Raw genomic sequence first — 26221 nt, forward strand, 5'->3', positions numbered from 1 at the left:
AACATATGGAGCGCGTCACCGAAATAAAGCTCTCTGCATTTTACTGTTCATATATTCAAACCCATGTCTTAAAAATGTTGTTTTGGTGCTCTGCCAGTGCCAATTATAACATTCATGTGACCAAACTGCTCCACTCTCTTTTCTCCTACTTCCATCAGATGATATTCTGCCAGATTTGCTGTGAGCCCTTCCACAGTTTCTGCCTCTCACCAGAGGAGCGCCCCATAAAGGAGAACAAGGAGAACTGGTGCTGCAGGCGCTGCAAATTCTGCCATGTTTGTGGCCGTCGAAGCAAGAACACAAAGGTATGCAACCCAGCATCACTTGTGACGTGAAACTAAAAGATTCCCCTAAGTGTGTGTAGCGTTTGATTCATAATTGTTCAGGTCTGTCTTAAGCTGGGTGCTCATGTCCATTTAAACCAGCCTCGCTTGCTGTAATCATCCCTCCCATTCACACTGGCCCTTTCTAACAGGAGTGGGTGGCTGTGATGGTATGGATTATTTGTGTCCATGGTGAACAAGCAACCTTTTGAATACTATGTCTATGCATAATATGCTTTTTTTGCAAGATACATGCCATTGAGAATGCACAATACTCTGCATGTCTCTGTTTGATAAGGATTCATACCATTTACTTTACATTTATTATGACAATGTTAACTTTATTTACATAAAGGAACAGGTCAGGCTACTACGTAATATCATAATATAATCCTGTCACCATCCAAAAAGTGAAAAATACTTAAATTATTTATAAATAAATTCATTTTAGATCATATAGCCCACCCTTGCTTTGCTTGCTAATGTACTTTTAATAGAGGTGATGGGTGACAAAAACCGTACGGTTCATTTTTATCTGAAGCTTTTACGGGGCTATTTTTTAATTACTTTTATCAAGTTAAACTTTGAATTTAACATGCCACATTTTTAAGATTCCCTGTGTATTATTAAGATTTATTAAGAAGATTTTTGTTTTTGTCAGGACATAGCACAGGTGCTAGTCAAGTATCTACCCCATTGATTAACTCATAGTTAATTTACCCTTGTGTTTGTGTGTGTGTGTGTTTTTTTTCCCCCTCTCTAGCCTGCGTTGCAGTGCAGGAGATGCCAGACTTCCTACCACCCTTCATGCTTGGGACCAACTTACCCAAAACCTATGAACTGCAACATGCCTTGGGTAATTGCATAATAGCCTTGAATTATTCAGAAATCTCCCTGCCAAAAGTCAGGGTTAGTTCTTGACTATGTACCAAAAATGATATTTAACACAGAAGGTCAAGACAGCCATCACACAACACACTGTTCACCACAGACAATTTATGCATTTTTGTTTGTTCGTTGTTTGGGCTTTGTGTGTTTGCTAATTTTGTGGCATGGCTGTGTATTTATGCAGGTGTGCATGACATGCATTCGTTGCAAAAGCTGTGGCGTGACTCCTGGAAAGACGTGGGACTTGACCTGGAACCACGAGCAGGACCTCTGTCCTGACTGTACGCTTCTGCATAAGAAAGGTAAGACTTCTGAGAGACACGAGTGTTCTGTGAAGGATTTGCAATGACGTTTGTGAATGGTCGGTTCTTTGGACCAAACAGCTGCAGTTTTGCTTAGGAGGATGACCTGGACTGGTCTGTACGTTATGTCTTTATCGTTCAAATGTGTCGCACTAAAACTGGATGATTTGACTGATATGTGATCTGCATTTACATCAGGTAACTTCTGCACTGTCTGCCACAAGTGTTATGACGACGAAAGCCAAACGACAGAGATGATTCAGTGTTCAGAGTGCAGCCACTGGATTCATTACGCATGTGAAGGACTTTCCGGTGAGTTTATTTATACCCGAAACTTAAAAAATCATCCCGAGTTTTCATTCAAACCAAACACGACATCATTGGACTTCACTAATATCTCATCGTGGATTTCAGAGGAGCTCTTTGGGCTGCTGTCAAATCAACCAGAAGAAGCATTTTTCAAGTGTTCGCCCTGCAGCCAGCACCAAAGTGAACACAGCAGCATGAAGGAGGAGCTGCAGAGCAGGCTGATTGTCGGGCTGGAGGAGGTGCTGACTGACCTCCTCTCTAATGACACCACACAGCACCTCCTTATCTGTAAAGCGGTAAGAGCTACTCACTGGACACACAATATCCCAAGAGGCGTCCTCTAAAGCAGTATGTTTGACTTTTAAAGTGACAAGTGTGACAAGATTTTTATAGTTAACTAAATGCCTCTATTTAAATAAAAGTCACTATCTATCAGCACATGAAATGTTTTCTTTGTGTTTCAGTGTCAGGAAAGAAACAACACACACTTTGTCAGGGAACAGCAATCAGTGTGTGATCTACAAGCCATGAAGAAGAAGTTTAAAAGAGGCAGTTACACCTCAATAGTGAGTATAATCCTCCTAATAATCTGCTATTTATGGGAACCGGCACAGTGTGATATTCTTGACCTCTTCCTGCTTCTGTTTTTTTTTTTTTCTTCCTGAAAACCATTCTTGTGAGATGCTCTGACCTCCTTTTTCTTCCTCACTCAGAAATCTTTCCATACGGATGTCGCGTCTGTGATGAGGAAGTGGCTGAAGGAGGAGGAGTTTCTCCCCGAGGATCAGAGACCGACCAGCCAGGCCAGGGCACACTATGTCAAAGTAAGCTTCCCTCACCTCCTAAATCTCCCACGGTTTTGTTTATTTTTAGAGACCCACGCTTCATTGATTTCCAATGCAAATCATATATTTTTTCCTGAGTTTCTGTTTTCTTGGTATCCTCCTCTGTTTGACTATTTAATAATTGTCCAAAATGACCAAGAATAAACACTGTGGGTGTTGTACAAAGTCTTGTAAGTTTGGAAAGTGCTTACATTGAACTATTGAACTACTTATATTTTACTTTATATTTTCAAGGTTAGGGATATGCTTGAATTGAAATAAACCCCTTGGAAAATGCTGGATTTTCATCTACATAATCACTCATTTAAACCCAGAATCTTTTAATATTGGAAATTAAACGATCCCGTCGTCATATTTGTTTGTTGAATTCTATAAACTTTATTTTTGCACTTGCTCTTTTACTAACGGTACACATGCGGTGATAAAGGCTCGGAGAGTCTGGGAAGTTTTGGTTTACGTACCTCAGAAGTGCTTTGACTCTACTCTTTACTTTTAGCTGAACCCTGCTTTGATCTTACTTAGATTCTATTTTATCTTGCAGCTGATAGAGAGGATTTTCAGCTGGTATCCTGCATGCCATCTGAAAAAGTGGAATTCATTCTCTGAGGAATTCCCAAGGTAAATTTATTACAGTAGACTTAACATCATTCCCTCAACATATACACATTCCTTATTCCCTCGCTATGTATATACAAGGTTTATGGAACAGCTGAAGCTTTTGGTGAGTGCTGGACTGCAATTTTAAGTTAATGGAGAATAAAAGTTGACAGTTGTGTCAAATGTCTTCTCTGGCCTTCCCCTCGGTCCTTATCTGTCTCCCTTTAGTGGTATGCTCCCTGAGGCGGTCCTCCCACCATCTAAGGAGCACAGCTATGCACAGTGGCTAGAGAGGACATACCAGCCCAAAGAGTCCCGGGGCCCACAGGCAGGGGAAACTGACTCTGTGCTGTCCTCCGTCACTGTACAGAAGTCTGGTGTATCGCACAGCCTTCCTCTGTACTCACATGGTATGGAAACTATTGTAGCCTGGTCTTTATGTGGTGTATACTAAGGAATGCGATCTTACACAGAACCTCTGAACACACAACTACTGTTTGTTTCTTGTAGAGAAGGATCACATATTTACAGGTTTTAGCTTTAACCATTAAGTGGTCCAAGAGTAAGTTAAGATTTCCTAATGGATTTTGTAACCTATACATGCTTGTCAACAAGGAGATATGGTTAGGCAATAATTCATCTACATATTGAAAAAGTAAACCTATTATAAACAAGTATACATGGATAAATGTATGTTTTATTTCTGGGAAGCTGAAGAGACACTCGTATTAGAAAATTCAACAAATATCCATTTATATTACCCTTCACAATTTTGCATATGTAATAATATTATTTCGTCAAACAGATCATTATTGGTTTATAATTTGCCCAGAAATGCATATCGATGATTCTCTAATTATTTTTGCCATCTCAGGTTTTAAGTATTCATGTTCACTTCTCCCTCACAGGTGTAATGAGTGATCTGGAAACTACCAAAACTGAGGATATGAGGCAGTGTGCCCTGTGCCAACAGTATGGAGACTCGGCTCCCAGCGTGAGTTCAGCTGTCTTTACTGCCACAGCTTATGAATATTTTCGTTATCAATGAATCTGCAGATTATTTTCTCAATTAGTTGTTTAATCACCTGAGACACAACACATTATCTTCTTTGTCTGACCGACTGGAGTTTTAATATAATGTAAGATGAGAAAAAGCAGCTAATGCCGACATTTACATTTTTGCTTAAAATGATCATCATTATAAACATGATCAACCATTCAAAATAGTAGCTGATTCACTGACCAGTTTCAGCTCCACCAACTCCATTTCACATGAAAAGTCAAATTCCTGAATACTGTTATAACTGCTCTGGTTTGACATTTTTATAAATCTGGCCTTCCCTCTCATATCATCCAACAATATATAAAATGGCTACCTGCTAATGCATAATAAGTGATATGAATGTGTTTTCCTCCTGATAGGATGCTGGACGGCTGTTATACTTGGGACAGAACGAGTGGGCCCATGTTAACTGCTGCCTTTGGTCTGCAGAGGTGTATGAAGATAATTTTGCTCTTTTGCAAGTGCACAGCGCTGTCTCGAGAGGGCGCCACCTGGTAAGTTATGATCCAGAAATGAATTAAATGGTGATCACATTCCTACTAGATAAATGTTTGTCACTGTAGCTTTAAGTGTTGGGCCGCACTTGTCACATGTTACATTAACTGTGTGCATGATATAATTAATCAAAGTTAATTAACGTGATTGTTTTTGTCCTTCACTCTCCAGCGCTGTGATCGTTGCGGGCAGTCAGGAGCCACTGTGGGCTGCTGTCTTGCAACCTGCCAGAGTAATTTCCACTTCATGTGCGCTCGTGCCCAGAACTGTGTGTTTCAGCAGGACAGGAAGATGTACTGCTACAAACACAGGGATCTTGTCAGTGCAAAGGTGTGCTCACAACACCCTCCCGCCCACACGCGCACACACATACACACTTTTAGTTTTAGTCTCAGTTAGAAATGTATATTTTTGTTTGAGGGGACAGCATTACTCCTCCAGTGTACCCACGCACACCTCACACTGGCTGATTTTCTCCATGTTGTATTGGTTTCTGATTTTACCGTACCCCTCCAGATGGTGTCTGGAAAAGGGTTTGAAGTCGCACGACGGGTATACGTGGACTTTGAGGGGATCAATTTAAGAAGAAAGTTTCTCACAGGCCTAGAGCCAGAATCCATAAACATGACCATAGGTAAGAACATCGCCACTCCATTCCTGTACTGAGTATGTGTCCCCTAAAATAGAAGAAATGTTACCACTATACATTAGATATATATTTTATACTATATATTTAGTGCACTGAAACATCTTCTCTTCCCTTTCTCACGTTTCCAGGCTCTCTGCAGATTCAGAGACTTGGTGTGTTGTCAGAGCTGTCGTCGAATGGGAGGATGCTGTATCCTGTCGGCTATCAGTAAGTGGCTGTTGTCATCATGCGACTGGTGGACTCACTACACAATAATCATCATCATCTTTTATGTTTATCTTTTTTTTTGTGTATGTATTCATCTTCCGTCAAAAGCCTCATTCAGTACGGTTGTGACTAAAAACCGTACTAATAATTAGTTGGCCTCATTCATGATTCTTTTGGGACTGTTGGTGCTTACTGTAGCATCATTAGTTCAAAATGACTTTAAATAACATGTCTTTGGGTGTTACTCTTGTTTTATGTTTATTTACATGGACATTCTTCTTCCCTTCCTTCTCCAGATGTTCTCGGTTGTACTGGAGCACTGTGGACCCCCGCAGACGCTGCAAGTACACCTGTAAGGTGACAGAAGTGAGCACGCCTCTCCCTGGTGAGGAACAAGATCCGAGGTGGGACCAGGAAGACAATCACACCATAGTCCACAGTCCCAGCCACCACAGAGGTCAGCAGGATTTTTCTATTTAAGATCTGGCTTACTTGCTCTCTTATCTCATAAATTTTTGCTAAAAACTGCAAACTTAATAGAAGAGGTAAAAGTACGTCCAGCCGTATTTTAGGACCAGTGAAACTTTAATTGGACCTTTTCTTCTCTGCTCAGATGTGGTGTCCCCAGATCGTTTGAGCTCCTCATCCAGCCCAATAAAGTCCAGTTCCTCATCACCCAACTCTAAACAGTGCAACATGCCTGGATCCAAAAGTCCTGGTTACACACAGACCAGGAGACCAGCAGGAGGATCATCTCGACCTCTTCCATCCCCAGGTAATTAATTTAAAAGAAAATGTTTTTTTTTATCTCATATTGTGAATTTTTACCATTTGCGTTTCCATTTTGAGTCTCACTGTAGTCTTGGAGTAAACCTCCTCACTTTTTCTTATTTGATGCATTTAGGGGCCGCTGCTCCCAAATCCCACCACATCCTGACACTGAGGGACCTGGAGGACACCCGACGTCCTCGCAGGCTCTCATCAAGAAGCCGCTGCAGTTCTTCGCCAACAGACAGTGACCCGACCGTACCAATGACCCTCCGCTCTGGTGGCACAGTCCACTCCAGATGTGCCCTGTTCAGCTCCCCTCCAAGATCATCAAACTTGGGATCCGCCTCACCTCCTCTGTCACGACAAAATTCAGCTTCCCCAGTCTGGAGCTCCCCGCCTAGATCCAACTCCAGCATTTCTGCAGGGATGTCGCCTCGACAAGGAGCCGTCACTCACTCCCCCAGAGGGAGGCAAAACTTTAAAATCACCACTCCAATTTCTGCAGAGGTTCCCCAAGACTTCTTAGCGTCATCTGAGGCGGAAGATGCAGCAGTGGCCACGACCAATGGGATCTCACTAGCCCCTGATAACCTGGAGGAGGAAGTAGCCCACCTGATGTCCCAGGAGCTGCCGTACACTGTGTTTGACACTGACACAGAGGTCGCAGTGGCCTCCATGTTGAACGCTAAGCTCGAGTTTGATGAGGCTCTGCTCACTGAGAACGTGACACTTCATTGTGGATCACAAGGCGGGAGAGGAGAGGTTGAAGGTGTAGCGCAAGATGTGGAAATGCACGAAGACAATCGGGAGAATGACTCTGAAAATGAAGACTCAAGCCATTACTTTAAATTTTCACGCACAGTGGTGGGTGAGACAGCCATCAGCCCAACTGCCTCAGGTCAGCTCCCCTCAGCACAGTCAATCTCACAGTTAGATGGAGCGGACGGTGGGTCAGAAAGTGATGACAGCGAGGTGGGCGATGATGAAGATGAGGACACAGAAGGGGAAGATGGAGAGATTAAGGTTCACACTAACCATAATACTCCCACTAAACAGCTGACAGTTGCTCTGAAAAGGCTGGAGTCGATCTACACCGTGCCAAAGTCAACAGCTGAGCCAGAGCTTCAGGGAAATTCTCCACCAGACGAGATTCTTGAACCAGGTTTTGCAAATGATGGCATGTCAGTTCAGGAGGAAGAGGTCCCGCTGAGCTCTGAAACACTAGCATCTCAAAATGAGGTCTTCTTGGACTCAGCTACAGGCCATTTTGTGTCAGCCGAAGATGGCTCTGTAGTGTACCCAAGTATCAATGAAGTAGACGATAAAGACGACAGTAGCTCATCGGCTGAGTCAGTTGAAGTCTTCAAAGATGATTTGAATGACCCTGACTACTCTCCAGAGCATGAAACCAAAAAATCTCCCCCAGCGCAAATGAAAACCATCGTTGTGAAGACGAAACGGCCGGGATCAAACCTCAGACATCTGTCGCCAAAACTGTGTCTCTCACAGCAACACAAACTCAAATTGCCATTACCTCCTCGACCTACAAGGACTGTAAATAATGCATCCGTTTCCCCTGCTGCTGCCACTTTTTGTGCAGTTCCGCGCACAGTCACCTCCCCGATTGTGATCAATGGTTTAAACGCTCTACCTATTCAGCCTGGTGCCACCCGGGGCAGAACCATCGCAATCCGCTTGGACAATTCGAGGCCGGGAAGTCAGCAGCAAGCTGCGATTGAGAATCAAGTTGCAACCACCAGCTCACCCCCTCTCCCAGCTCCTGCCCCTCAGGTCCTGCTGGTCAACCGTCAAGGTCAGATACTGATCAAAGACCCGAGATCAAACACTTATCAGGCACTCAGTACAAATTCTCCTGCCTATAATAAGATAAGCCACATTGCCAAGATTCTCCACAGTGGTAATGCCTTGCAGCGCCCAGTCCCCCGGGTCATAATAAAGCCTCGTTCCAGCCCCTCTGCAACAGCCGTCCCTCCTGCCGGTAACCACACAACAACATCTGAGAGAATCATTGTCAGAGTGGTGCCTGTGAAAAACAGCGCGACTCCAGCTCCCACAACTGCTGTCAGTGTGAAAAGTGCTCCTGAAGCCAGTTTCTCCAACGTTGAAGCCCAGGCTATTATTGACAGAGCCATGGCTACCAGCCGCGATGTGCCAAAGACAAATCCCATCATCCTCGGTAACGCACGACGGCCAAGGGCCAGACATCGAAGGCCATGCCAGATCCAGGACACAGAGGACTCTGATCAGTCCCCAGCTGCACGTTCAGAGTCCCCCAGTGTTTTCCCCAGTGAGCCAAATTTCAACCTGCAACCAACACCTGCTTCATCGCAGCACCAGGTGAGGGTGAAGAGAGTGTCATCGGTGTCTGAAAGGCCCTCCAGGAAGAAATCCAAGATGGACTTCTTGAGTGATCCCTCAAGTGAGCTGGATGAAGTTAATGAAGCCAGGTATTTAAAGATTTGATTCTTCTCTTCTCTTCTGCTGCATAATGTTACTTTTACCTTTTTGCTCCCTTTTGCATCATTTATTATGTTATTATTTATAAACATTTATAAAAATAAAAAACTTCACCTGTCCGTTTTCATGCTATTTTAGCTGTATCAGGAATCATTAAGTCACCAAAATGTTTACTGAGTCTTGTTTTCTTCTAACAGGCCGAGTGGTGTCAGAATGAAAGCTCCAACAATGAAGGATGTTCTTGATATGGACCAGGGGAGTATACCTTATGAGCACGAGCAGTTGAGGATTACTGCTCCACCACTTCCTGCATCCTCCAGGTTAGTTCATCTCAAAGATGCCCTCATTTTAGAGCCAGTTTTATGATCCAAAGCAACAAAGAGGCAAATGGATGGTGTCAGAAGGCGTTTTGATGGTTAGAAATCCAAGACAGTTTAAAAGGAGAATTGTTGCATTAACTTTAATTAATTAATTGAAAACATTTTAAAGCAATATTATGTATCAAATAATTAAAGTAGTATTTCTTGTCAAAATAGAGATGAACAAAATGTATGTATATGTATGATCTCTATAAGAAGACAAATCTAACTCAGTCAGTATACAGTGGTATTGATGGTACCTGCCAATCTTTATGATAATGTAATATTCTCAGTTTGAACATGCCGATACGTCATAAAAAAGTGTCGATTAATTTATCCTCAAAGGTGTTATTGTACTCACATTTATTCTTTGTACAGATATTTTATATTTATGTTTGTTTGTCTTTTCTGCTCAGGCATCCTCGGGTTGAGAGTCCACCAGCACACATGCTAACCAACAGTGACATTCAGGCTAAAACACACACGTGGGTCAGTGCTCGCCATGGAGACCTCTCTGAATGGGGCCCTTATTCAGGTGTGTAGCTAAACATTATATGGTTGTTTATTTGGATATACATGAGTTGTCTACTTCTGATTATTCAAAATCTTCTCATATAATTCTTTAATTACTACTTTTAAAAGTATCATTGCCTTTAAGGAGATGTTGTAGTAACACTTTTTTTTTTTTATAATTACTACTCCATTACAATTCGATTATACAGGTTTTAGCTCAGAAGAGGATGCACCTGCACCCAAACACAAAAAGAGGACATACATGAACCAGCCCCACCTGCGTTTTGAAATCACCAGCGATGATGGTTTCTGTGTTAAAGCTAACAGCATAGAGGGTAAGAGCTGCTTGTTTACTGACCTTGTTGTTTACGTTCTGCTTCTAACTGTTTGACAGCTTTCTGCTGAGGAATAATCCTCTAGGCATGTTGTGTTTGAGACACTCTGCATTTGTTAGGGAACGAAACGACTGAGAACAGCAACAAAAAGGAGAAAATTGTCTGTGTGCAGTTCTGCCGAGCTCTCATACCTTCCCCATCTCTGCCTCCAGTTGCCTGGCGTGCGGTGATTGACGGTGTCCTCGAGGCTCGGGCAGGCTTCCACCTGAAGCAGCTGCCTCTGGGAGGGATGAGCGGGCCACGGGTGCTTGGTGTCGTCCATGATGCCGTCATCTTCCTGCTGGAGCAACTGCAGGGTGCCGCTAACTGCAAACACCACCGCTTCCGCTTCCACCGCTGCGATGACATTGAGGAAGAGCCTCCCCTCAATCCAAGTGGCTGCGCTCGTTCTGAAGTCTACACACGGTACAGACACAGCGACTTTTGTAAGAACGTATGTTTCTTGAATGTGATTTAAATATGCCTCGAATTGATTGTATTCCTTTTCTTTCTCTAATTAGGAAAGCAACTTTTGATATGTTCAACTTCCTGGCGTCACAGCACAGAGAGCTGCCTGACATAGTCGGCCCCTTTGATGAAGAGGAGGATGAATTCCCACTGAAATCTTCCAGGTCCAATTTGTGCCACTTTCTTGATCCTAATATCAAAATTTTAACACACTGGATACCACAAGAAATAGGAATTATAAATCCCTATAAAGAGATGATTTAGCAGATGCCATGTCCATGTTGACACCTTTTCTTTGTCTCACTCCGACAGGCGAGCCACCAGCAGTGAGCTTCCAATGGCAATGAGATACAGACACCTGGAAAAAATCTCGAAAGAAGCAGTTGGAGTTTACAGGTAACGGCAACAGACAACAGACAACGACGAGAAAAGCATGCGATTTTATTAATGTCCCACGTTGATGTTTGCTCACATGTGTGTAACTGTTCTCTGATCTGTTGTCCTCTTAGATCTGAAATTCATGGTCGAGGCCTTTTCTGCAAAAGGAACATTGATGCTGGGGAGATGGTGATCGAGTACGCCGGCACGGTCATTCGCTCTGTCCTGACTGACAAGCGGGAGAAATATTATGACGGCAAGGTTCGTAAGCATATGACGCATTACTGTTCTTAGAAAAAGAGGGTCATTATTTTACATGTTCATTCCTTTTAAAGAGTTTTGAGCAAAAGCATTTCCATTAAACTGCATATATATATACCTGGATATGCTGAAGAGAAGAATGACTGACTTGCTTCGGGGGGGGTGACACACACTATTGCATAAATTCTAGGTGAAGTTATAACTCTTAAGATTTCAGTCCTGGTTGATTTATCAACAGCCAGGTTACCATGGCAGCACCATTACAACAGGTTCAATACTACAACAAACAGCAGCTCAGAAATACAACACAGTTTTGTTTGTTTAATTTAAATCGAGCAGTCAGTCAGGCATATGATGCATTCTTCGGTGTGCAGGTTGATGATTTCAGTCAAGAGCAGGAATGGCGGTCTCTTTCACAAACAATGAAAAATAATGAAATACCACAAAGACAAGGAATTATATAATGTCAATACATTCAATGGTAATAGAAGAAAAACAATGACCATAAATGGTATCTAAATGATCTAACTCTGTTTCTTCTCCATCAGGGCATCGGCTGCTACATGTTCCGCATTGACGACTTTGACGTGGTGGATGCGACGATGCAAGGCAATGCCGCTCGATTCATCAACCACTCATGCGAGCCGAACTGCTACTCTCGTGTCATCAACGTGGACGGCCGCAAGCACATCGTCATCTTTGCTTTGAGGAAGATCTACCGGGGCGAAGAACTGACCTACGACTACAAGTTCCCCATCGAGGACGAGCACAACAAGCTGCACTGCAACTGCGGGACGAGGCGCTGCCGCCGCTTCCTGAATTAGTACAGCCAACACACACACACACACACACACACACACACAATATGCTCCAATAACCATCTTGTTTAATGCACTTGACCTCAAAAGGTGGATTTCGATTAACTAATAAAGGTGACTGCTGTGAGGTAGCTGTAGGAGTGTTGCTGATATACACAGACCTGAAAGTCTTTGCTTTGTTGGAAGCTTAACATACAGACTGATCGAGGACGGAGTGTGTTTGTTCATTTCTGTTCTCTGAACTGCTGTTAACAGTGACAGAAGCCAGTTAAGAGCCGTATGTCAAAGCTCGGGAGGAAGTCTACCTATAGACTGCTGGATTGTTGGTGTGTTAAGAAGTGCAGCTGAATCAATGAAATCGCACTACTTTTTGGATTTGTGCACTGTTTTGCCATCATACAACACATTGTTTCAATTTTACATTGTCGAATGTGTCGTCAGTAGCTTCTGCTGGAACTGGGGCTGGACAACAGCCGGGAGGCAGGGAGGTTATTACCAGCTGCAAACAGTGCAAACTAAAATAACCTGATATCAGTCATTACCGTGTAAAGGGGGATCTATTATTATGCTGGTGACAGAGTGTCTTTGTCAATCCAAGGTCACAGAAGGATACAGAGAATTTATTCAGCACCTTACTTTGACTCGACCTTCTCTGGCAGCATTGGTGTCGCAGCAGACGGGACAGAGTTTACATCAGAGCAAAATAAACACATTTCATTCAAGGTACCTTGTGTACATTGTACTGCAGCTACATTCTAAACTCAGTCTGGATACCACAAGTCTTGTGAGCAGGGACTCCAGTATTTTTGGTGCTGGTAACATTTACCCCAAAATGTAGTTTTAATATAGTCACCTAAACCTTTCCTCCGCATTCAGTCAGTTTGAGCCTTTTCAGCCTGTTTTTATTTGTGATGGCAGAGATGCTGTGATCTACATGCTTTTATCCCCCTGTTACAGTATGTTCTTTATTTGTTAATTTGAGCTGTTTTTGTATGTTAAGGTCTATGAGGGAGAGTTTCCTTGATGCAGGGTTCAATAATAGTGATCTTGCTCTGCACAGTCCCTTATGAATCTTTTTGTATTTTTGTATATTTGAACAATAAATGTACATTCAACAAGCTGATGGAAATAAATGTGTTTGAGCTTTTAACATTCTACTTGCAAGTGAAGGCTGACTAATAGAAATGAAGCTATTGCTAAGTTATGATCCTAAGTTTGTTTGTTTTTTTTCTTTTCTTTTCTTTTTTTTTTTAATCGCGGCTATTTTGCGTCTGTTTTTGTCACTGGTGTTCTACCTCAAAGGTGTTACGAAGCAAGACTTAACTTAATTACACAAGACATCTGGAGAAAACCGCTTCTATCTTCCCAATCATTACAGCTTGACCGTATGAAAATAAAAAATGTGCTATTAAACACTGACTTACTAGTATGCCTGCAATTACTTTGTAAGAATAGGTGGCCACCATGTTTTGTGCTTGTTTTCTCCTGTTTGCAGCCATACCCAGCTAATGGATGAAGATAGGATCCCAGAGTTTGGGTTGAAGGCTGAATGCTGTGGCTGTATGTTTTGTGTTTTAGGATTAATAATTGAATTTGACACAAAGCTTTGTTACTTTATTGGCTTACTATGGATCCTTGCTTGTACATAGTTGTATAAAGAATTACTAAACCTGTTAAATATTTTTTTACCTACATTTTTTATTTATGTTCAATAAAAATGTGAGATGTTCAAAATCTGCCTTCCTTTTTCCAATGTTTTTACCAACGTGAATAATAAATTGATTAAATTAAAATGTCGCTCATGATTCTTAATTGAACACACATATGTCCATGCAATACTGTAGTACTGTGTGTAAAATAGGTAACATGATCATCCCTTTTCCTGCAAAAATGCATTATGATCACAAAACCAAAGAAAAAGAAACCATCACAAAGAAAGAATACAAATTATACACATTACAGATACCCAGTAAAGCTAGAAAACAAAAATGAACTAAAATTTTCACTTTCACAAACCTTAAGATGGTGGCTTCAGCAGAGCTTACAGGAGAATCGTCTCAATATTTGAGAAAATGTCAGTGTGAAGTGGGCTGTTGGAAAGAAAAGGAAAAATACAAAGAAAAATCAATAAGCCACTGGCCCTTTGAGCCCACTCACCTCAACAAAAAGAAAATGCAGGTAGAAAAAATATTTTCCAGTAAGAAAAAAAAGAACTGCACAGCTTTTACTCTCTTTAATTCATATAGACAAACAGCACCTAAAAGTTCTATATTATATATACGTTATATGTGATGGGGTTAGGACCTTTAGATACTTTCAGACTGGGAAGTATGGAAAAAAACAGAATTTTGCTCATTCTTTTTTCTGTGTACTTTAATTTTCTGAAATCCCAGATAGGTTGACCTCTTCAGGCATCTAAAAATTACTTAAGTAAAATCAATCTGGAAAGAAAACGTAGTTCAACTGCTCAAAACTCAAAGTCCAACAATCTGTGACGAGGGGCCAAAAGTAAACTTTTTTCTTTCTTTGTGGGACCTTTAATGGCCAAATCAAACTTAATTACGACCCCTCATCCCAGGCTGCAAATGTCCATGAACTGTGAGCAATTAAAGCAGAAATATTTCATCATGTTGTGATCCCTGTTGAGGGGGTCTCACCCACCAAGTTGGGGAAACACGCAGAGTACTCATTTTCATTATGTGGCCTTTCCTGCAATGTTACTGCTGCAGTTTTGGAACAGTCTTATCGGCTTTCTATAGATTACTGAGAAACCCCTGGAATGCTCCTGCAGCTCACTGCTGGTTTGGGACCAGGGACACCTGCAAACTGTGAACTGCTATCAGCCGTACCTACAGTTACCGTACCTTACTGTGGCCTATTTCTGGACAAATATCCACACCATCGGAAATGTAACTTCTGTTTCTGCTGACATCAGGCAGTCTGACTACAATGAGGAGTTTAAACTCACCTCCTCACCTTAACTTTCTATTAGTGCTTATTCTTCAATTAGTTCAGGCAACTGGAAAACATTTCCACTAAAATTACACACAAAAGTCAGTCTTGGATATGAAAACTTGAGTTCAACACTTGCACCAGTGTACATCTGGCCTCACCGGGTTGAAATTGCAAAATTGCTGATTACGTAACTGTCAAATCAAGAGCATCACTTAGTCTCACATCACCCAAGGTCTTGCTGTTGCCTTCTGCCATATGGCTCTTTCCCAGAGCAGAGTTTTGAATTTTACCTCCTGACCTTGAGAAATTTGGGAACGGCGAGGGCAGGTGGAGTGTATATAAAGAGTTAGAGTGTGGACTCTGTCTTTACACCCAGAGAAAAGTCACCATGAAAGCCTTGATATTGCTGGTTCTGCTTGGAGCAGCATGTAAGAGTCTAACAGAGTTCTATTTTTATCTCTCGTTTTGATAAGTGACTTCAGTGATAACAGGATCATACAGTTTTGAGAGTTTTAACTGCTACAATCCTTCATGTATTTTCATTTGTGGCCATGCTTAAGTATTTCTAGGTTTTCCATTTGTCTTATTATGCCTCACATGTTGTTTCAGTTGCTGCCGCTGAAGATGACAGGATTGTCGGAGGGTACGAGTGTCCCAGACACTCTGTCCCCTACCAGGTGTCTCTGAATGCTGGATATCACTTCTGCGGTGGATCCCTCATCTCCAGTCAGTGGGTGGTGTCTGCTGCTCACTGCTACAAGTCGTAAGTACAGGAAGTGACATTTTGAAAGGATTTCACTTAAAGGCACATGAAATTTCATGATATCAAAACAAGTAAAGCAAAGATGGATAGTGAAATAAGTTAGTTCCAACTTGTACCAAAACACAGAGGTGGCCTGCTATTTAAAATGTGACACTGACTCTATTGTATAGGCTTGGGATCATGTTGATTGCTACTCTGCAGCAATAACACAAAACAATTGTGTAAATGATGTTTTAATTATAGCTAACATAGATATGTCGTTAGCTAGCTCAGTCAGGCCACTAACTACCTATATCACTCTTCTCTATCCGTTTTTAACTGTAAACCAGGCGTGTCCAGGTCCGTCTCGGTGAGCACAACATCGCCGTGAACGAGGGCACCGAGCAGTGGATCGATGCTGCCAAGCTGATCAAGCACCCACAGTACAACAGCTACAACCTGGACAACGACATCATGCTGATCAAGCTGAGCCGCCCTGCCACCCTCAACAGCAACGTCCAGACTGTGGCCCTGCCTTCCCGCTGCCCCGTGGCCGACGAGAACTGCCTGGTGTCAGGGTGGGGCAACATGTCCGCCAACGGCAGTAAGTGGAGTCTGGAGGCTCAGGGAGATAGCAGGGGGTAGATAAGAGAGAGAACTCAAATGAGGATGTAGGATGACTCATACAGCACTCATTGAAGTCATTCAAAGAAAACAGAAATGATAAACAGCAGCAACTCTCAACAGCCTAAACATGCCATTATGGTTGTGAATGAGTCCTGATCTCACAGCACAGGCCTAAGAGGCTGTGCTTTAAGAGGGATCTTCATGGTCAAGGTCTTTATCTATATAAACACTTGCTATAATGATATACATCATGTATACAGAATTAAAGAAGGTGGATAGTGTGCCATTGGACACTACATCAAATGCAGCACAAAGATATCATGATAATAAAAAAAAAATGGGACAATCCACCAATTTTACATGTAAAGTTATGTTTACTTTATTTCTCAGCCATTGAAATATATAATATTGTATTGTGGCTCTAAAAAGAGCTTCCCTTGTGTGAAAAAGTGACCCCGACAGTGTTATCAGGGTAATGCTCGGGCTTTAGACTCACTATTTATAACAGGATGCCTGCATTGCAAACTGGAGGTGTGTGGTTTCACATAAGTACTTAGGAGGCAGGGGGGAGTTTTTTGTTCTTTATAAGCTCCCCAACTTTATGAATGTGCAATACTAAATAGCAGTAGTTTTAATTCATGCTTATCACACATTTTGGGGTAACTGGGACCCTGAATACGGTATGTTTTGCATTTAAGGACTATATAATATATAACATCTCATAATTTCAGGCTCCAACAAAGTAATGCGGCAACAAACAATTTTATGGATTAGTGATTAGTGTCAATTTTTCAGTCCATAAAATGCCAAAAAATAGCTAAACAGGGTAAAGCAGCAAATCTTCACATTGGAGAAGTGGCAACCACCAAATGTTTGGTATTTTTACTTGATAAATAACTGATTAATTAGCAAAATGGGAGTCAAAATTCCAGCTGCAAATCAGTTATTAAACTCATTACTATCTAAAATTATACTTGATACCACTTCATTTCCATGTTGCACAGAATATAAATGGATGCAGTATGGTTACATGCAGTAATTGAGACTTCCCTTCCCACTCCCCAGGCAACTTTCCTGACAGGCTGCAGTGCCTGAGGCAGCCCATCATTGATGACAGGATCTGCAGGAACGCCTACCCCCACCTCTTCACTGAGAACATGGTTTGCTCCGGATTTATGCACGGGGGAGCCAGCAGCTGCCAAGTGAGTTGGACTGAACCACAGTGAACACACAGGGGGTTTCGAGTGGAGTTGACCGATATGTGTATACACTACGAGACAATAACAATATTACCCACTTGAATTTCTCCCACACCGTTCATAGCTGTTGGTGGCTATCACTTCGGCATCTCTGGGTGTATCAGGTCATGGTGGCCAATATTGTAAATCAATAGAAGACTACTTTATGACAGTATTGGATTTACAGTAGCTATAGTACCTATTTGATGACTCAAATTGTTGGGTATTTAATTCACCAGATTTCTCATTCAAACAAGAATACGTTTCTGATTATCTGATTCATACGCTGTTTAATTGATATGACAGAAAATGTACTATTTTACAATATATACTGTTATATTTTACTTATACTGGAAAAGAACATGGTATTCATAACACCCGCTCCCAGATTTGAGGAAAGGTGTGACTGTTACTCGCCATGATGACAGAACGTGCCATGTTCTTATTCTGACCACTGACATTACTCTTCTGCTCCTTGTGCTTACAGGGAGACTCTGGTGGTCCTCTGGTGTGTAATGGTCAGCTGCAGGGAGTCGTGTCCTGGGGTTATGACTGCGCCATGCAGGGCCACCCCAGCGTCTACGCCCGTGTGTGCCGCTACAACAGCTGGATCAGCACCATCATGAGAAACAACTAAACACATTCACCTGTAAGCTGACATTACTCAGGTTAACTCAGTTTATTTCAAACACCCTTTGTATAATCATGTCATTCAAGTGCATCTCATAAATAACATGTTTAAGCATAATATTCTGTAACCTACAGTTAAGACAAAGAATTGGATAAATTAATAAAAATATATATTAGCATCCATTGCATTTGTTTTGTTTTTCACAGTTGTTGGCAAAACAATATTAACATGCTCTTGCTTCGTAATACTGCATTCTTAGTGCTTCTGTGTCCATTCAGTGTTTTTCTGTCACAAGGCCACTGCTGTCTTGAAATTCATGATGAATTTCAAACAAAAAAACAAACCTAAAACTGTTGCAAAACACCTAAGTATAATATTTAATGTGTGCTTGCTGTACTATAGATACATGCACCTCGATGAATTGCCTTTGTACTCGCTTACTGTGGGCACTGGAGTGATATGGGAGACAAGCAAACTTGAGTAAATAAGCAGCAAGGCATTTCTGCATTTCACTTGTCTGGATTCTTTGCATGCATTCCTCAGATGGCGCTTTGTAAACTTCGCTGTTTCTTGTTTGCTGAGGCAACCTAAACATACAAAGGAAAAAATGGAGAGAGCAGAGGGGATAGTCATGCAGCCATATGAAACAGGGAAGCATGTAGACTAGTACATAAATATAAACAGTACACCATAGTTTAATCATTGTGTTCACTGCAAGTCACTTTGGACAAATGCGCCAACAAAATTAATGTAGCGTAATCAGCAGCTGTATTCTTCTTTCCTTTTTTGTTTAAAATGTGTTTTAAAATGGAAAAAATGTTAAGTTATTAAAGAAAACAATACATACCCTATATATCTACAGTATATACTGTATAAACACCATATCCTATATATGTATACTATATATGTATTGTCATTCTATTATACTATCAATTTAATGCAATTGATAGTATGTGCAATCTGGATTTTAATTCAATTTCGGTATAAAGAGTTAGGTTTATATTTAAAGTATCATGTATTATTGTCTTTCATCTCATTTTAGTCATTTTGTTTTATTATATATATATATATGCATATTTATAGACAGACAGATAGAGATAGATAGATATATAGACATATACATTTTGAACAGCGCATCAGTAAAATGTTCATATTAGCTAATGTGTATATATAAAAAAGTATGTACAGCAGCAACCCACCTGACCAGCGATCCGATCCAGATCTCTCTGGCCCTGAGGGGTAAGTCTCCGTCCTCTGTAAGCACACGTTAAAGAAACACATTCATCATTTATTCACATCACCACAGCGTAGTCTTTAACACAGCATCCCTCTCTCACCCATTTGGGTCCTTCTCCACCATCTTGAGGCCCTCCAGAGCCTGGAGGACCTTCCTCGCCACGTTCCTGGAGCCCACGCTGAAGTGGGCGGGGCACACACCGTTCCTCTGACGCCCTCCGTAGACCTTGATCATGGAGCCCACGCCTACCCCTCCCCGCAGGTACAGGTGACGAGCTGTGGATGCTGGTGAGAGCATACAAACGGTATTCAGTCATGGTGCAACTTCTCCTTGTTTAATCATCTGAGACGCTCTTGACTTGTTCATCCAAACGACACGAAATCAAACATTCCTACTTATCAAATGTTGACATTTAATCTCTGCAGACTCCCGTGCTATTGTGGAGTCAGTATGCCTGAGTAGATAAGACAGGACTGTGTGCATATGCTTTTATTGTATAGATTGGACCATCCATCCATTATCTATACAACTTATCCTTAAGGATGAGTGGAGTCAATCCCAGCTGACTTTGGGCGAGAGGCGGGGTACACCCTGGACTGGTCGCCCATCAATCACAGGGCTGACACATAGAGACAGACAACCACTCACACTCACACCTACGGGCAATTTAGAGTCCACAGAAAGACCCCAGATTCAGATCTGAATTTGACCCTGGGGCCGTCTTGCTGTGAGGCAACAAGTGCTAAAGCTGGAATCTACTAATAGATATTTGGAATACTTCAAATGAACGATCAGTTATAAAAATGAACTGTCACTAAATTTTCTGCCAAATCATCAACCCATTGGCTGATTGTTTCCTCTGCTGTAGATTAACTCATGTATAGGAACCAACCTGCTCTGGTGTAAAACCAGTTGTCATCACAGGGAGCCAGCTCCTTGTGCCTGGCAAGCTTCACAGTGTCAACCCATTCTGGGACTTTCAGCTTGCCAGACCTGAAAAATCAATTAGCATAGATGTGATGAATCAACTGACTGGACTATTTCCTCAAACAGCATAAGGCAAAGGGAAATGATAATCTTTCATCACATACGAATTATGTAATATATGACTGTGTGTGTTCTTGTGTTGTGGCAGAGCTACGGTGGAGGTTCTCCTGGTGTGTGTGTCAGTGTCGGTGTGCCAGTGCATAACTGCAGCCACGCTGTGTGTTGTGTCATCTGTTCTGTGATTATGTGTACAGGGCACAGAGGTTTGCAACAGCAAAATTACACACTGAAAAGCACAATTCATATTGAATTAATCAATAACTCAATATGTACAGCACACCATCAAATACTGGTAATTTCAATATCAGAATTAGGGCATTTTTTTAATGAAACCTATTTTAAAAAGTTACCAACAACAACTAAAGCCAGTGGGATTTTTTTTTGTCATGTCCATTGTCTCTGGTTAATTTTTAATCTATATCTGAAACAATAAAACTAGCTTTCTTCTTTAATCTAAAAGAAGATTTTTTTTACCCACCTTGTTGAAACAGATGGCAAGTTTGTAAAACCTGAGCTGTTAAGAGTCATTTGTACAATAGAGAAATTGTTGTAAATAATGATTAGTTTGCTTTTCATTTTGTTTGATTTGGAGGAGGGATAAGTGGCTCTATAGTTTCACTGAAGTATGCTTAATCAGGACAAATAATAATCACGTTGAGAGCACACTAGTCTTTGACCATGCTTACTACTCTATTACTTACTACAATCATCATACTTGAGTTTTATGTTTTACATTTTTTTTTTTTTTTTTTTACTACTTTTCCTTCAGTGTTTAAAGTTTTATTGAAGCACACCTCAACTATATGTTTGGACTCTGATAGCTGAAGTGGGCATTTTCAAAAAATACAGAGCTCACTTGTATCTAACTTGTTTAATGTTGGTGTGTAATACATTACATGCTTTATATTGCATGTTGAGTTACAGTTACATTCAACTTTGTCAAAACTATAATATTCAATAACAATACAAGATCATACAATATTTAACGTAAATTGTTTGTGATGGATAATTACTCAGTTTTACTGGTGAACTACTGTTGTTACTATTATGGTCAAACTACTTCTTACCAGACTGAACCTCAACATGAGGTATGAGTATGAGCATGGGCTTGGGTCAAAGTATGGGGACACCTGAATTTTCTACTCATATGTGATAGCGTAAAGTGTAAATACAAAACCATGGGCCAAACCAAAAGTACACAAAGTATGTGGACAGGAGAGTCTACTCAATTTTAAAAACATAAAGTAGCCGTATCATAATCAAACACCTGTGCTCCCTGACCCTGCTAGTCGGCAGGTCACATGATAACATCATACCTCAGTAAGCAGTGACGTAAATTATACATCAAAATTCCTGTTATGATATGTAACAATGTGAAGTTTGTTCCAGCTGAGCTACATAAATATTTCTCTGGCTACAGGGATCTCTACCTCATCTAAGCCTCATCTGGACTCATGTATAATGTTCAATCTGTGGAAACTAACTTCTCCTTTGGGGACAATTAAATCTATCATAGCATTTTAATCTCTTTTTTATTCCTTAAATTGCCTGATTCCAATCACCATGGCTTTTTAAGCTTCAAACCATCTGAAGCCCACACAGGTCTCAGTGACTCTGACTGTCACCTGGAAAACACAGAGCATTAATTAGCATAAGGCCAAAAATGTTGTATAATTACTTGGACTGTGAGGTCTCACTGTTTGTTATATAAATGGCTAGTTGACAACCCCTGAATATTTTTAATTTAATAGTTAAATAGTTAACATTTAATAGTTTGTTTCACAGAAATGAGCAGAGCGACAGAGAGCTGCAGTTTGAAAACTTGGTTTTAATTATTAACGGATGAACTTTTCACTCCATTTGTAGCAGACACTTGCAGCCTGCAGCACTGTCTTCTTCCTCTTGCTCACACATTGTCTATATCCTGTTAACAAATAACCATTGTGGCTGATGTCTACCATCTTGTCTGCAGCCACGTCCATCTCCCCGCTCCCTCCAAGACATTTAGGAGACTCTGAAGGAAGTCTGAGCTCTGCCTCAGCATCCCCGCTGACTCCCAGGCTGTTACTTTGAGTTCTCACGTATACTGTAGCCCACATGCAATATTTATACCCACATTTACTTTGGCACTTCTGTGCTCCCTTCACACTGATGTCTGCAGACCCAAGATACCTCATTCAACACCAAATTCCATCCTCTCTGGTGCAATTTGGGTATTCATGCAGTATTTTTAATCAGTTTGTTTGTGACTATTTTGGTTCAACACATATATAGCTATTAACTATGTGGGTGTATAATAATTAGAACCTTTGATTTAAGTTTTTCATGCTTTATGTCGTACCTACAGTGTAATGTCTCCATACTATTCATCTGGTCTTGTATTTCTCCTGCTGTGACTCTCAGTTCCCCTGTGTGTGATCAATAAAGTTTGATCTCATCTTGCATCTACATGTCTTATCTATTAACATCACCACTACAACACTTCTGTTAATCCTTATATTTGAAGTATGAAACCGACTCAGCCACAGGAAAGAAAGCATCACTCCCAATAAGTAACTTCTACAATACCCCAAATAATACCTACAAACATCATGTGCTTGTAGTAGGCCACATCAACACCCTTAAAAAGGAAAATTCTACAAGAATAGAATAACCTGCAGTAAAATTTTACAAGATTTAAATTGACCAATTTCTCTGATCATAAGAAACAATCAAATGTATTAATATTTGCTCTATGAAACCATTTTGAAACCTCAGACTGATGTCACACTACAAGCCTGGTTTGCCGTGTTTCAGATACTGTTGCTCCATGTAGGATTTTGGTTACATGGTCATTATATGTTATGTTTTTAAAAGGTGACATATAATGTAATATATGAAACATTTTACGTGGAGGTGGTGGATTTTAAGTGGAGGATGTAAGGTACAATAGTCTGTCACCTTAAATGATACAGTATGAGTGCTCATGTCTAAGGACACCAAATATAAACAAATAAATAAAAATAATCATATCAATATACACAGCCAAAATATATAATATAACCATGGAATTGTGAAATAATCCAATAAACCTATGTCCATTACCATCATGAAAAAATAATTCTGCTTCTTTTCACAAAACCAAATTCTGGGCCATTTATATTTCACAAGGCCATTTTTCTCAATGACTTGCATTTAAAAAAAATAAAAAAAACCTCTTCATGAAGCCTTTATCGGTCAGTGAACACAAACAGGGCAGAGCTGGCCATGAGATTCAAATGACGGAAAATACACTCTATAATTTCACTATATTTATTCATATATTCCATATAATGATTTTAGTGTCCTTACATCACATTATGGTACATTTTCACACCATTCACAACACATTTTCTGAGGAATTATCTTAATTCATAGTCGCTCTACAGTGCATTTCTAAAGGGCCTTTACAAATTCCATTCAATTATTCAATTGACTCAAGTGTCATATATGAGAAAATCAGTAACTCCAGCTTTAAATAAATAGAAATGCAGACTATCTTCTCATGACACTGAGGTGACGTTTGAGCAGTGGGCCTGTTGTTCACATGCACCATCAGCCTGTGGGTGATTGACAGGTGGACATCAGCCAGTCATGCTGTGCAGCCTGAAGTTGAGATTTACTCACTTTTTCAGGAAAGCTGACAGAGCCCGGACAAACTCCTGCTGGTTGACATCTTTCACCGTCACACTGGGCATCTAAGAGGCAAGTTGGAGGCAGGGGTGTGATTAAAATTAAAAGTTAAATGTCATCATGTTGGCTTCAGGAGCCAAAATGCAGCCGTTTGGACGGTTGACATGGACGCTAACGTTAGCTGCTAGCTAGCTAGCTAAAGTAACTGTTAGCTAGTAGGATTAGCTAATAGCAGTAACGCACCTGATAGTTAGCCACACATACAGCTCTCATTTTACCCAGTTTATGACAGATATCTCACCTTTTATATACCCCGCAAAGCCGACAGGCAGGTGGTCTGGTTTGGGCTGGTGTTTCCTCCCAGTTTAGGTGATGGTGGCTAATGCGGTGAAGCAGTTAACTTTAAGGAAGGATGCTGAGGAGGAGACTGCCCTCATTTGGAAAGGATGATACCTCAGCCTGCCAGAAGCTTCAAGTTCCTGCTTAATTCAACCCTTAAACCAAAGCAGATCAAACACAAACAGGAATATTCTCCATGTGTATTTTAATCACACAGTGTGCTTCGTGTATCAGTCAAAATGCAGGTTAAATCATGTTAAAAACCAGCTTTATCACTGTGAGGATGCTTGATGTGAGCTATTCCGGATGAATCCCAGCAGAGGGTAGTGTTGTGGCACCTTTTTTCACATCCCTGGCCCACTTCTCTGTTCTATCAGACCCAATAGCTTTGCAGGAAGTGTGCTGCAGTCAGCCGGAGAGGAGAAAGACACCACCAGTGGAGGGTTAGTACCATTTTTGTTTCTTATTCTACCTGCCAGTAGCATGTGCTGCCTGCATATACAGTAAACATGCTGCTTTTATTTGTCTTTTAAATGCTGAATAGAGTTCACCCTCATTTCAGACCGAAACAGTGGATGCATAAAATGTGCTTATGGCCTTTTAATTTAGAACTACTGCAAATGATGATGCATTTTAAAGGATGACCGTGAGATAACGTTTTTTCATAACATATTAATGTTTTTTCCCTATTATTGAGGGCTGGAATGTATAACATGACATCTTCTTAGGCTGAGGGTAGTGTCCAGACCAAGGTGATCGCTGCCCTTGGAAAACCAAGCAGTATGCAGTGAATGCTATCAGTAATTAATTAAAACAGCCATCAGGAGTTCTTTACTGGTTATGAAACAGTCTTAATTTAATACTGATGCCTGTGCCATGACCTACATAAGCAAACGAGACAATCAGCACGAAGATTGGAAATTTCTATTTTGTTATTCTAAATGCATGTCCCAAGGTCCAATTCTCAAAATGATTTACAGCACACAGAGGCAGTGACTAGTATGTTAGCTTTTTAGAGAGAAGCAGGAGGATATTTTTCTTTAGAATGTTTTATTTTTGATGGTATATTTTGTGGTTGTGGTTGAGACAGGGGCAGGGTCAGCAAATATTGATTGAAGAACCAAAAAGAGCTAATACGGACAGTGACAGAGCAGCGGCGTCGTTTCACACATGGTGAGAATTAGGTCTTTTGGAAGGATTCAGAAATCCTGAATTGGCCCTCTTCCGCCTATACAGGTATGTAATGTGTCTATTTCATTTATGAAATACGTTGTAATGCTGGCCAGATTGAAATCTGTACGACACAAGGCAGTGGGGGTCATGGGAAATGCAGTCTTCATTTCCAGAAAACACTACTGCTTTTGTTCACTGGGGCCCCCTAAATCAGCACAAAATGAAAGTTCCTTGTAGTTGCTTTAATAAACTTACCTGAAAAGTTTAAAACTCGGTAAAATAAGTGAAATTATGTCTTAAAACGCCATACAGAGAAAACTTCGCTGTCAAGGCGACCAGTCTTTCCGCACATTTCTCTCTTGACCTCCCATGACCTGCCTTCCTCCTACTCTGTTCCTACCTCTGTGCCGTAACTCCTGACAGCTTGTCAGTAAAAGTAATTACATAATCACAAAGCTTCATTCATGCCACCCTCTGCTTACA

At 41.0% G+C, this 26221-nt stretch overlaps 3 protein-coding genes across 4 annotated transcripts in view; 2 read left to right on the forward strand and 1 right to left on the reverse strand.

Annotated features, from left to right (window-relative positions):
* kmt2ba (lysine (K)-specific methyltransferase 2Ba) overlaps window positions 1-13216 on the forward strand; it is a 28972-nt gene extending 15756 nt beyond the window's left edge. For both annotated transcript variants that reach the window (XM_070846021.1, XM_070846022.1), the window contains exons 12-36: window positions 159-305; window positions 1087-1179; window positions 1396-1513; window positions 1712-1825; window positions 1928-2118; window positions 2287-2388; window positions 2536-2646; window positions 3209-3285; window positions 3493-3674; window positions 4173-4258; window positions 4687-4821; window positions 4994-5152; window positions 5339-5456; window positions 5600-5678; window positions 5975-6135; window positions 6292-6453; window positions 6583-8917; window positions 9125-9247; window positions 9703-9821; window positions 10009-10134; window positions 10347-10599; window positions 10695-10805; window positions 10954-11037; window positions 11151-11280; window positions 11829-13216. In XM_070846021.1, coding sequence (XP_070702122.1) covers window positions 159-305; window positions 1087-1179; window positions 1396-1513; window positions 1712-1825; window positions 1928-2118; window positions 2287-2388; window positions 2536-2646; window positions 3209-3285; window positions 3493-3674; window positions 4173-4258; window positions 4687-4821; window positions 4994-5152; window positions 5339-5456; window positions 5600-5678; window positions 5975-6135; window positions 6292-6453; window positions 6583-8917; window positions 9125-9247; window positions 9703-9821; window positions 10009-10134; window positions 10347-10599; window positions 10695-10805; window positions 10954-11037; window positions 11151-11280; window positions 11829-12104 — 5592 coding nt within the window. In that variant the 3' untranslated portion in view covers window positions 12105-13216. The remainder of the gene's footprint in view (window positions 1-158; window positions 306-1086; window positions 1180-1395; window positions 1514-1711; window positions 1826-1927; window positions 2119-2286; window positions 2389-2535; window positions 2647-3208; window positions 3286-3492; window positions 3675-4172; window positions 4259-4686; window positions 4822-4993; window positions 5153-5338; window positions 5457-5599; window positions 5679-5974; window positions 6136-6291; window positions 6454-6582; window positions 8918-9124; window positions 9248-9702; window positions 9822-10008; window positions 10135-10346; window positions 10600-10694; window positions 10806-10953; window positions 11038-11150; window positions 11281-11828) is intronic.
* Window positions 13217-15441: 2225 nt separating this feature from the next.
* Window positions 15442-18446, forward strand: LOC139215825 (trypsin-3-like). Its single transcript, XM_070846858.1, has 5 exons — window positions 15442-15462; window positions 15623-15816; window positions 16146-16399; window positions 17488-17624; window positions 18148-18446. The coding sequence occupies exons 1-5, from the start codon at window positions 15442-15444 to the stop codon at window positions 18295-18297; spliced, it is 756 nt and encodes a 251-aa protein (XP_070702959.1). The 3' UTR covers window positions 18298-18446.
* Window positions 18447-18452: 6 nt separating this feature from the next.
* On the reverse strand, window positions 18453-24615 carry LOC139215102 (small ribosomal subunit protein eS19). The gene is made up of 6 exons (XM_070845946.1): window positions 24528-24615; window positions 24221-24291; window positions 20421-20521; window positions 19629-19812; window positions 19491-19545; window positions 18453-18878 (listed from the first exon to the last, which is right to left on the reverse strand). The coding sequence occupies exons 2-6, from the start codon at window positions 24289-24291 to the stop codon at window positions 18831-18833; spliced, it is 459 nt and encodes a 152-aa protein (XP_070702047.1). The 5' UTR covers window positions 24528-24615; the 3' UTR covers window positions 18453-18830.
* Between the last annotated feature and the right edge of the window lie 1606 nt (window positions 24616-26221).

Source organism: Pempheris klunzingeri, chromosome 16 (assembly GCF_042242105.1).
Source record: "Pempheris klunzingeri isolate RE-2024b chromosome 16, fPemKlu1.hap1, whole genome shotgun sequence".
In the NCBI taxonomy this organism is placed as follows: Eukaryota; Metazoa; Chordata; class Actinopteri; order Acropomatiformes; family Pempheridae; genus Pempheris; species Pempheris klunzingeri.

Bases quoted from the DNA above. Each gene is read 5' to 3' on its own strand.
- LOC139215102 (XM_070845946.1), bottom strand. From the start codon at position 24,291: ATGCCCAGTGTGACGGTGAAAGATGTCAACCAGCAGGAGTTTGTCCGG. The intron at 19,546-19,628 runs GTGAGAGAGGGA...GTGTGCTTACAG, and splicing joins GTGGAGAAGGACCCAAATGG to AGGACGGAGACTTACCCCTC. The intron at 18,879-19,490 runs GTGGGTTGCTGC...TTGTATGTTTAG, and splicing joins TGGATCGGATCGCTGGTCAG to GTTGCCTCAGCAAACAAGAA.
- LOC139215825 (XM_070846858.1), top strand. From the start codon at position 15,442: ATGAAAGCCTTGATATTGCTG. The intron at 16,400-17,487 runs GTAAGTGGAGTC...CCCACTCCCCAG, and splicing joins CAACATGTCCGCCAACGGCA to GCAACTTTCCTGACAGGCTG. The intron at 17,625-18,147 runs GTGAGTTGGACT...TTGTGCTTACAG, and splicing joins GGGGAGCCAGCAGCTGCCAA to GGAGACTCTGGTGGTCCTCT.